Here is an 11,518-nt window from a genome sequence, read left to right as displayed (position 1 = left end):
TCTTTCTGTTCAGGAATATAAGGTTGCCAGAGTCTTTGAATTGTCTTATCTTGTAAATCACGTGGTAAATCCTTTTGTGTATGCTTTTATGGACAACTTATTCTTCAACGAGTTAAAAAGAACATTTTGTTGTAAAAATCGAATCAGTCCATACTCAAAATGAGGCCAATGAGCCATCACACTAACCTGGATGACATCGATATCTCATTCTGAGCTAAAATACTATGATAATTTAAAAGAGAATGGTAGTATATTGCTGTATAAAGAGAAATGGTACTTTAGCTTTATATTTCTAAATACTCTTCATTTTCTCAGTACAATTACGTCATATGTTTTTTATGCACACAGTTTATTAGAATACATGATTTCACCCCGTTTGTAAATGATGTATTTTGTGCTTTAAAAGCAATATATATATAAGCCTGCTTTCACTTAAGATTCTACCAATGTAAATTTGCGTTTATTTGTGCTTCTATGAATAAATAAATAATATATTCCGCACTAAGACATTAACAGTAGTGAAGGAAAAACTTCAATAGTACTGTGCAACAATATATTCAAGAAGTGGTTTTAATCAGTTGTGGATACTTAAATGTTAACTTTTAGCCCATTTGAAATCACACTTAATTCACAACCATTCCCCACGATAAGCCCAGGCATTTTTTATTTCAATGACAGCTGCTTTTTCAATAAAAAAGGAACTCGTAAATTTACTTACCTTATCATTGCTCATTTGCAGAATTATTTTGTTAAAACCATTCTGATTGTACACACAAGTAGTCTGAAATTGATATAAAAAGATGACTGATTTTCTAATTGACAATATCTATGTGGTTTGTGGAGACCAGTCTTCCAATAATCTATTGTAATTCCCATAGGTACCAATTGCGCCCCGATATTAGCAGACCTATTCTTGTATTCATTTGAAGCAGTGTTTGTGCAAAAACTTGTGCATGAAAAGAAGAAAACACTCGCTGTGGCCTTTAACTCAACATTTAGATATATCGACGACGTATTGTCAATAAACAATGGGAATTTTCATTCTCATGTAGATGCGATATATCCTGGTGAGCTTGAGATAAAAGAAACCACAAAGTCTGACACATCCGTTTCATATTTGGATATTTTACTTCAAAAAGACTTAATAGTAATCTAACAACCAGGTTCTATGATAAAGGTGATGACTTTAACGATGATTTCGATCGTCAATTTACCTTACTTATGCAGCAATATACCTTCATCACCTGTATATAGAGTTTATATATCTCAGGTGCTTCGATACGCAAGAACATGCTCTAAGGATGAAAAACTTGAAAACGAGGTAAATTATTGACAAACAAGTTGATGAAACAAAAATTTCAGAAGTCTCGTTTAAAGTTGTCATTTCGTAAGTTCTATGGTCGATACAATGACCTTGTCAGCAAAAACAATTTATCAATGAGTCAAATACGGACTGACGTTTTCATACGAATTGTTAGTCCATTATTTACACTATTTTCCCATTATTTCCAGAACAGGACAAAGAGCACACAGTTGGTGTGACCGGTCGACAGATAATGCTCACTCCTCCATGGACCCTGATCCCACCTCCGATGTTTTGGAGGTCCGTATTTGCTCTGCTCTTGTTTTGTATTGTTTTATCTGCTCTTGTTTTGTATTGTTTTATGGACTTTTGATCTTGAATACTGTTCGTTATCTCCATATTTTTCAATTTAAGTTCTTATTTACACTTTAGTTTTTAGAAATTAACATTACGGTAAAAATTATTGTTGATTTAAATAATTCCTATGAATTTATAAAGATTCAAATAAGATTTTTTTTTAAAGAAATGCATTTCAGTTTTGAAAGTCCAGAACTGAATAATCTAATATAATCTAATATTTTTCATCCAATTAGCGCTTCATGAAAAACGGAACTGTATGTGAAAAGTGTCAGAGTGGTCATGTCCTGTTGAACTTTTAACACTAACTGACATGAATTACTTTTATTTATATTTACATTTCAACAAGTTAACGTTTTTAAACATGAATTTATTGATCATATGCTTAGGGTTCATTTCCTTATAAATATATTTAAGATTTAGTCAGTCACACCTCTTCAGCATCATCGGAAACGCAAATTGATCAATAAACGTATGCCAGATTGGCGATTGGTTTCCGACGATGACATCTTTAGTTGCGGTTTATGAAGTTATGACCTTCTTTCAAATCTTATCTTTTCAAAAAATTACAAATTAAATTATTATGACTTATCCATATAATTACTGAATAAGTATCGATCAATATATTTTTCATTAAATTCACTAAAATGAATTGACACTGATATATATTCATGGTTGATTTGGATAACCTCGTACAAAATTTTAGTCCGTCTCGGTATTTGTTTTATATGAGTTTCGTATACATGTATATATAGCTCTAAAGTTAAGGTCCATATGCAATAAGCTATTCATGATTGTTTTTAAAAAAAACTTTTGAAGAGAATGCGTTCAAACATGAGTCCACTGATGTTTGATATACATGCATTATAGAGGTCATCTTAAAAGTGCATCGTGACCGAGACTTCAGTTTATTTCTTCAAAAAGCCGAGCTATTGCCAACTTGTCATCGACAATACAATTTGGCTTACGAACCTATATTAATGGCTAATTTCCTGTCGTTGACACTGACCACGTTCCATTTCAACAGAAAGGCTTCATAAAATGACCATTTATAACTTCTCGTCTGATTTCCGTCCTTGTTTCCCTTTGGTGTCGGAAAACGTTTAATTAATCAAATCTATTGTCAAAGCGGTTAAATAATTAATTCTTTTGCAAGTGGGTGGTACCGATAGAGGCTTTTGTGTGAGAATATGCCGAAGTAGATGTTCCCAATCCGATATTCTTTATTATCTTGTAAAGTTGCAAGATTTTTAATGTAATTAGTTTGAAACAAAATCCACACAAATCAAGAAATTACGTATATGATTACTGAACATAAAATATTTAAGTATGATAAAAATAAAAATATTACGAAGTGTTCTGATGTCAAAATCATCAAATGTGTCCTATTCTTTCAACTGTTGTTTTTTATTTACAAAAAATGTACATGTCCCTTTTTTTCATTCAGGATTTAAACCTCACCATATTCAATTTAAAGCGTTGATTCAGTTTCATTTCACCAATTTCAGATATTGAAATGATTTAAAATTCAGTGAATACATCATTTACATATAAAAAATAAATATTCTAAAGCTTTTCTTAGGTATTTCTGTTTTTAAGGAAGTAAACAAGCGATGTTACAGTATTTCGGATTGGCCGAGATGATTAGCATTAGACGGGATAATCCGCCGTACAATAATAAAATATCCCAATAATAAAACAGCGAGTTCCAGCTTTTATATTCCTCTCATAATCACAATAATCCGATTTCATTAGATACCAATACACGCACCCCTAACAAAACCAAAATGGCGAACCTCAAATGGAAATAGTGTAAGATGTTTGAATGATAAAGAGAGAGGAATGGGGATAAATCAATCAAAGAATCTTCACGCAATCACCGACTTTGACAAGGTTCGTTATCAGCCGCCATTCGTTGCTCTTTATCTGTTGCTATAAATTGATCTGATGACTTTTTAGAGCTACTCTCTCAAATGTATGTTTCATGGTACAAATAAGTCTGATTTCTTTTGAAAACTGCTTTATGAGACTAATATTACATGTGATCATTACTTTTCACAAGGGAAAAGAGTTTAACGTCTGGTATTTTATATATTTATTATACCGTTTCAATAGATCGCTATTTATTTCTCAATAAGCGACATATCTTTCAGCTATGTGCAATATTGAAGTAAACCGTATTCTTTGTAAGAGTACAAATAAAACTGAAAAAAATTAAAACCTGATCATTGATCGATAGAACATCCATTATATTTTTTGTTTTAGTATCACTAAATATCATTCTAATTTCAAGTCAAACAAACATTTTCTTTTCAAAATCAAGAAATTGGATACTCATATTCTGTTTATATCAAGAAAAAAAAAGTAAGCTTGGCCGCAGAAAATTCACTCTTTAAGTAATGCTATGTAGAGTGATAAAAAGGTTCATAGTTTAGTAAGGAAAGAGCTCGAAGTGAGATTTTTGAACATACTACAAAATCTAGAATTTCTATTAAAAAAATATTAGGAACTCGATATTTGCATGGTATGGAGCAAAATACAATACCGAAAAAAATATTTCATTTCCTTAAAAAATAAATGTTAAGATCCCCCGCTTATCTTAAAAAATTAAACATTTTTTTTCAGCAACACATTCCAACACTAGATGGCAGTGTACCGGAACAGAAACAGGACCTCCCCAGTCCCACCCCCCAGGTCACCGTCAAGGAAGAGTTCTTCAAACTTCCCATGTACAAAGACATCGATGACTATATTTTAGGGGTAAGGGTCATAACTAAAATAATAAATATTATGATTTGTTATTTACATTAATTTGCAAATAGTAAAGCACTTGTTTAACCTTGCAAAAAATAGTTTGTCACGTGACCACAAATTCATTGTTGATGTTATGAGTTGTCGAGGTATTTATATGATGCAGGTTTGGCAAAAACTAAATAAATTCATCAGTGTATCAGTGATAACCAAAGATTTGTTATAAATCAAACTACAAATGTATGTGTAGGTTCAAAAAAAAGTTTCATTTTAAAACAACAAACAGTAAGAATATTAATATACGGGTTGGTATATATATGTGCAACAAAGTCGAGCTTTTATTTGTCCTTTGAAGTGCGATGGCACTCCAAATTTTACACTCCGATGGTCACGCCAAAGTCCGATGGTCTGCGCCAAATCCCGATGGTTTGACACGCCAAAGAAAAATTGTTTTATTTTTTTCTGATTGAAAACCTTGAGCAGAAAAACAATTAATTCGTTTATGACGTCATTAGTTATTACTGCGCAAAAATGCAATGTTCAAAGAATTCATGCATTTCAATATAAAATAAATACAAAACAATAACCCCTGACCCTGGGGCCATAAAATTCAAATTTTGGTATAGGCACCCTCATCTTATATACTGTAGTTAGTTTATTTAACTTATGTATTTTCACTTATCAGTAGAGCGAGCAATGAGGGCAATAAAATTCACAATTTTGGTAACACTAATAACTATGTACTTAGTTGGTTTATTTAATACCCAGGTGCAGAGAAGAAGATTTTCAAAGAAATAATGCATTTTCAGTCTATAATGTAGCCCCGCCCTAGCACTACCCCTGACCCCAGGGCCATGATTACAATTTTGGCCGGGTTTGCTGATTACAAAAACATTAGTGTTGTCAAGGATTAAAGATTATTAATTTAATGATTTTGGCCCCATACGAGGACTAACAATTTTTGTTTCCCTTTACCTCTGCTTTGTGCCAAATTTGGTTGAAATTGGTTCACAAAAAGTAATATGTAAAAATGTTAACACACGACGCACAACACACAACACACGACGCACGACGACGCGAGACGAATACTAAATCAATGGATTTTACTCAGGATAACACATTCATGACGTCGGAACAGTGTGACGTCATAAGGTCACGTCAAGGAAGAGTTCTTCCTTCCGCACAATCGGACTTCGGCGTGTCATAACTAAAATAAATATTATGATTTGTTATTTACATTAATTTGCAAATAGTAAAGCACTTGTTTAACCTTGCAAAAAATAGTTTATCACGAGCCATTGTTGATGTCATGAGTCGGACTTTGGCGTTTGAAAAACCATCATGTATCAGTGATAACCAAAGATTTGTTATAAATCAAACTACAAATGTATGTGTAGGTTCAAAAAAAGTTTCATTTTAAGGAGGCTGGAGGGTCAACAAATTAATCACAAATTAACCACCAGATTTAACTTATTTTTTAGATACAGTATCTTAAGCTGTCAACTATCATTTAGCAAAATTCATACTTTTAGTTTTAAAATTTGCGTATATCATATGGAGCCATCGGACTTTGGAGTCTTACATATATATACTCCAACTCGAATGGCTTCCTGGGAAATGATAACCTGAACAACCTGTTTTTGTTTCCCAATAAATGTTTAAACCTTACCGGTATACCTTATTTATAGATATAAATTAAATTTTCTTAAATCATTTATACACATGATTAGTATACATATTTATCCATGCACACAGTATACGGTCAGAATACGAATGGACACGTAATGTGAAAAAAGTTTTCAATTCTAAGACCTGATTTCAAATAAAATTATTTCAATTATTTTCATTAATTTATATATGAGACACTTAACCTTCCATTTTAAACATTAAAAAACAGGCGCCATCTAAGTTACTAGTGGGGACATTTGATGACGTCATCCAGTTCTTTAAATACCGCGACTACTGGAACCACATGGCCTTGACCCGGGCGATATTTCTTTGGGTGGTGCACCAGGATATTTATAGCCTTAAATCAACAGATGAACCTCCCCCTAATTCCCCCTTGGAGTATTTTATCAGCATGCAGACCAGCCAGGGAGGATATGCTCATCTCATCTGGGGACTTTGCAAGTAAGAAAAAAAATATGATAAGCTAATTTGGTGAATACTATGTTTATTCATATTAAGTTGTAGAAAGACTAGTCTTTTAAATTTTGAAACATTCTAAGGTAGGATCGATTCACAGTTTTTTTTAGACCATGACCACCCCCACCCACCTTTCTCAGTAATAAACTGAGTTCTGCTTATTTCAAAACCAAAGTGATCTTTGTCGCCAACGGACGTCGAGTTATGATTACTTAGATCTTCAATTTCTCAATTAAAGATTTCATAGAGAAATAAGGAAAAAAGCAAAAAAAAAATCATTTTCTGAGTAACTCTGGAAATTTCCAAGTTAAGAGAACGTATACAATCTAGGACGGGAAATACCGGTAGTTTCCACTGGTACAGTAATTATCACTAACCTGCTTTTCATGATAATCCCCAATTCGCATAAAAAATTTAATATTCCCAGGTACTGAGCGATAGTCTATTCAAATAAATAATAAACATTTTTTTGTATTTTTCAGCATGTTGGGTGTCCCGTGTGTTATCATTAATGGAATGACGAAGAGTGCCGCGTATGAAGTAGGAGGGAAAGTAAACAGAGAAAACATGGGTGCCCAGTGGAATGCCGTCTATCTGAAAGACGAATGGCGATTTATCGACGCCTTTTGGGCTTCGGCATGTGTGGTAGGTAAGAAGTCTAAAGAATGGAAGTTGGTTGACGCAGAAGGGAAATATGTGGACGAGGACGAAGAAGATGAGGGCGCGTACCAGCACGTGGAAAACGAGGTCAATGAGTTCTACTTCTTCACGGACCCCCAGAAGTTCATCTGGACTCACTACCCAGACGAGGAAGAGTGGCAGTGTTTAGATACTCCCGTCTCTTTGACAGAATTTGAAGAGCACGTGTACATCCGGGAACGTTTCTACTCCATGGAAATTAGTCTTCTAGATGACTTTCAATATAAAGAGATTATTATTCCGGAAGAGGGCGAACTTGGTTTGCGTTTTGGATTTCCAGAAGAGAAAACCGACACCTACCAGTTCCGGTATGCTATGTATAGAAACAAATCAGACGAGGAGTTCCGGCATCATCTGAGACTTGATCGCTTTGTTCTCCTGGAACACACTAAAGGGATACTAAGACTGTCCATGAGATTCCCCCTCTCTGGTAAATTCAAACTGGATGTTTATGGAACGGATGACAAAGAAAATGGATCTTTTGACCTGATTTGTTCTCATATGATACACTGCACAAATCCCAAGAGGAACTGTCTGCCCCTGCCGGACCAACCCGCGATAGGATGGGGTCCGGTAGAGGAGACCAAGGACTCGGGGGTGGTTCCCGTGAGCCACAAAGGCGCTGTCATAGTAACAGAAGACGGTAAGATCGACGTGAAACTGGGCACCAACAAGAAAATGGAAATTCACCAACTTCTGAAGAGTATTAACCTAGACGAAGCGACTCTCAGTAAATACGTTCTTGTTAGGGAAGAGAATGGGGAACATTTTATACACATCCGATTACCACAAGGCGGGGAGTACGCCCTTAAAATCTACGCCAACGAGGAAGGTATGCCTGGTGATGCAGATAATATTTTGAATTATCTGATTAGTTGCACAAATGACGACATTCAGAATAAACCTTTTCCCAATGTACCTGATGGAATACTCGGTAAAAAAGCAATAGCAGAAAATATTGGTGTAAATGCAAGAATTCAAAAGGGGCGCTTTAAAACAAAAGACGGGAGGATTCGACTGGAATTCGCAGCCATGAGTTACGTAGAACTGATGGTGGAAATCCATACCACAGATCCCGTTGCAATGAAGTATCTGAAGTCTTACCGACAGACCATAGAAGATCGCTGGGCGTTTGATATAGACCTACCTGTCAAGGGAGAATACTCTATCAATGTCTTTGCACGAGAAAATCCAAAGCGTTGCCGGGTCTACAATGTACATTCCTACCTCGTCTTTTCCGATGGCCATGCCTATAGAGACACAAAAGAGGAGTTTGTACCCACAAAAGTTCTTACAGAAACTATTCAAACGGCTGATAACGAGGCTCTGATTCCCATACCACGTGGTTATCTAGATGTCGTCTGCTGCCTTCAACGACTTCATGCCAACGATCCCCCGGATAACTCTCAAATAGAGATAATTGATCATGATAACGACAGGCTTTTCCTGACAGAGTTGAACGACTATGGTGAGTACATGATGAACTTATACGATAAAGATGAGTTTGGACTGTTGAATTGCATCGCTCGCTACCAGCTCAACCGTAAAACAACCACAGAGCTGATGCAAGATGACCCGATGGTGATCATGGACAGAATTAAGGAGGAAGCTGAAGAAGACGAAGACAGGGAAGAAACGAAATCTGAAACCAAAGATCGGAAAAGGACGGGCGCCACTCTAGATATGGTGAGGAAGAGGCGTCACATCTTGATGCTTAAACGTCGCGCTATGGAGCTGGGAGATCGTGATGCACTGGAGCAACTGATTGTAGCTTATGAGGAAACAAAGCCTGCTGATGACGATCCGACTCTGATGTCTGCCAGAAAATTGCTAAGGCTATTAAATGCTAAAGATGGTAGGTTTTAACACCTATCTTTTTTTTAATACTCGCGAGTAATGCATTCATGAAACAACAGTTCTATAATTGAAACAAATATATATGTCAATTGTACTTTCATTTCATCTAGAACTTGCAGCTGCTTCACGAACACGCCATCTTGAAAAACTAAAGCGTGCTATCCGAAACGCAAAGGAGGCCAACTATGACGGAATTCTCAACCTACAGTTAGTTACAGCAGAGCGCCTGCGCGATAAACTTGCCAGGATAGAGAAGTTACGTCACAATATCCTCGTTATGGATCAAACAACTGCAGCAGAACTTAGAACCTACACACATCCGCCAGAGGGCGTGCGACAGTCTATCATGGCTGTCTTTGTATTATTAGAGTATCCCAGAAAAGATGTTAAGGTAAAAATAAAATAAAACTAATGAGAAAAACCTCTTATATTGAAAAGTTCAAAACAATGTAGAAATCACAACAGAAAGCCAATTATGAATATTTTTTGATATAATAGTTTAAGCAGATGACCGTATACGTCTATGTGTATGTGTAGCTAGGGAAATCCCCTAATTTAATGCGAATTACGTCATCAGTTTTGCATACCGCGTAATTCTACAAGTTGTACACAACGTGAAGATTCGCAAGTACACGTAGGTGAGAACTTGTAGCTTCTTAAACTCAAACTACAGAATATATATATTTTTTCAGTCGGTGTTTGGTGTAAAGTTGAGAATTTATAACGTACGTCCAACGTATCTCTTTTATTTTAAGTCATAGATTTATTTGATACAAATGAATTGTAAAGTGCCTTGTTGAAATGACGTTTCACGCGTACCAGTACACGTGCAGTTTGTTAAACAGAACACGACCATAGTTACGCGTACGTGTAAAATCACTTCTAGGTTTACACGTACAAGTAGACGTACACGGTCAAATGCTTAACCACTCTATTATTAGGAAATACAAAATATATAAATATATATATTTGAGGAACGTGTCGTCTGACCTTAAACCTCATTATCTTTGCAGGACTGGAAAACAATTCAGACTATTTTGTCTAGATCAGGAAAAGAGTCCATCATGCGTCGGGTCGCCATGTTTGATCCTAAATACTGCTTCCTTGACGTGGCTCTGGAAGCAAAGGCGATTCTCGCGCCGTTCACGCTGGAGGAAATCCGTGATGTCAGCAACGGCGCTGCAGCTTTTTATAACTGGGTAAAGAATATTATGCTTTAAAAATATTTTAATTTTACTACTTGAGCCAGTGAATAATCAATTTGTTGTTCATGTTGATGATACCGGTATTGAATAATAGAATAATAGTTAATCCTTACTGCATCACCTCTATGTTTTGAATGTAATGGAGGAAAGCTTTAATTCTTTTTCAATGCATTAAAATGGCTATTGTTTCAATTTTATATTTCTTACCAAAATTTCATAATAAAAACTAACTCGTACAAACATCTGATTTTCCATCAGGCCTCTGGGATGATAGCTGAAGTAGAACAGACAGGCGGAGCTAGTCGACCGATGGACGAGTGGATGCAAGTGACCGAGGGTGTCCGAAATGTAGAACAGACGATTTCACGCGGACCAGCGTCTGCGCGGACAAGTCGATCCGTGTTACATCAAACTCCGGAAAAACTCGCCAGATATAACACCCAGGATACCATTAATAAAACCTACACAGTCAGGTCCCGCAACTCGTGACACAACCACTAGAGACCAACGACCTAATTAAGGATTTCTGAGTCAATCTCTCTTTATGAATAGCTTTGTTACACTGCATACAGTGAAGATTTAATTTGATACAATTCTGAGGAAGGTGTGCCATGTTGTTTTTAATTCTTTCGATACATAACTCTTTAAATATGATGTTTATTATTGTAGAACCTTCCCTGAAATTGCTAAAAGTCTTGATTTTATTCCTACGTTTTAGTTAGGTCTCTATTAAAAAGATGAGGAATGCAATGGAGTGGAATTTATGAAATGTAAATTATCATTGTTTTTATTTCATGATAAAGAATTGTTTTCGTCGGAAGGAAAATAAAATAAAATTTCTTATGTTTATTTTGTCTTCATCTGTCTGTTGTAAACTACTCAAAATTTAGGAACTGGCTGTTTCAACCAATAAATTTTAAATACGAATACTTTGTCAGTTAGAACGATTGTCACCTGCTCTTCATAAACGGAAAGAAAAGCGTATCATTATATTTTTGTTATTAGTTATACGATTGTCATCAAACAGATATATTACAAAAGAAGAAATGACCCCTCATTTTAGGACGCAATGTGTAGATTTATTTATCGACACTGATACACATATTTTTTAAAGTTAATGAGAAAGTGAGCTAACTATGAAGAAACTTGCCAGAGATACTGATTATCTGTTCGTTCTATCAGAGGGCCTTGGACCCGCGAG

At 35.5% G+C, this 11,518-nt stretch overlaps 1 protein-coding gene across 1 annotated transcript; it reads left to right on the top strand.

The window, feature by feature from the left end:
- Positions 1-3,502: 3,502 nt before the first annotated feature.
- Positions 3,503-11,064, top strand: LOC134253360 (uncharacterized). Its single transcript, XM_062735917.1, has 7 exons — positions 3,503-3,553; positions 4,286-4,420; positions 6,309-6,541; positions 7,039-9,110; positions 9,223-9,503; positions 10,126-10,311; positions 10,576-11,064. Exons 1-7 carry the CDS (start codon positions 3,503-3,505, stop codon positions 10,804-10,806), a joined length of 3,189 nt encoding a protein of 1,062 aa, XP_062591901.1. The 3' UTR covers positions 10,807-11,064.
- Positions 11,065-11,518: the final 454 nt, after the last annotated feature.

The sequence above is a fragment of the Saccostrea cucullata genome, unplaced genomic scaffold, assembly GCF_032062105.1.
Source record: "Saccostrea cucullata isolate Sc308-1 unplaced genomic scaffold, CSIRO_AGI_Scuc_v1 ctg722, whole genome shotgun sequence".
NCBI classification, from domain to species: domain Eukaryota; kingdom Metazoa; phylum Mollusca; class Bivalvia; order Ostreida; family Ostreidae; genus Saccostrea; species Saccostrea cuccullata.
The sequence above is the reverse complement of the archived record's forward strand: the minus strand, read 5'-3'. Positions and strand labels throughout refer to the sequence as shown.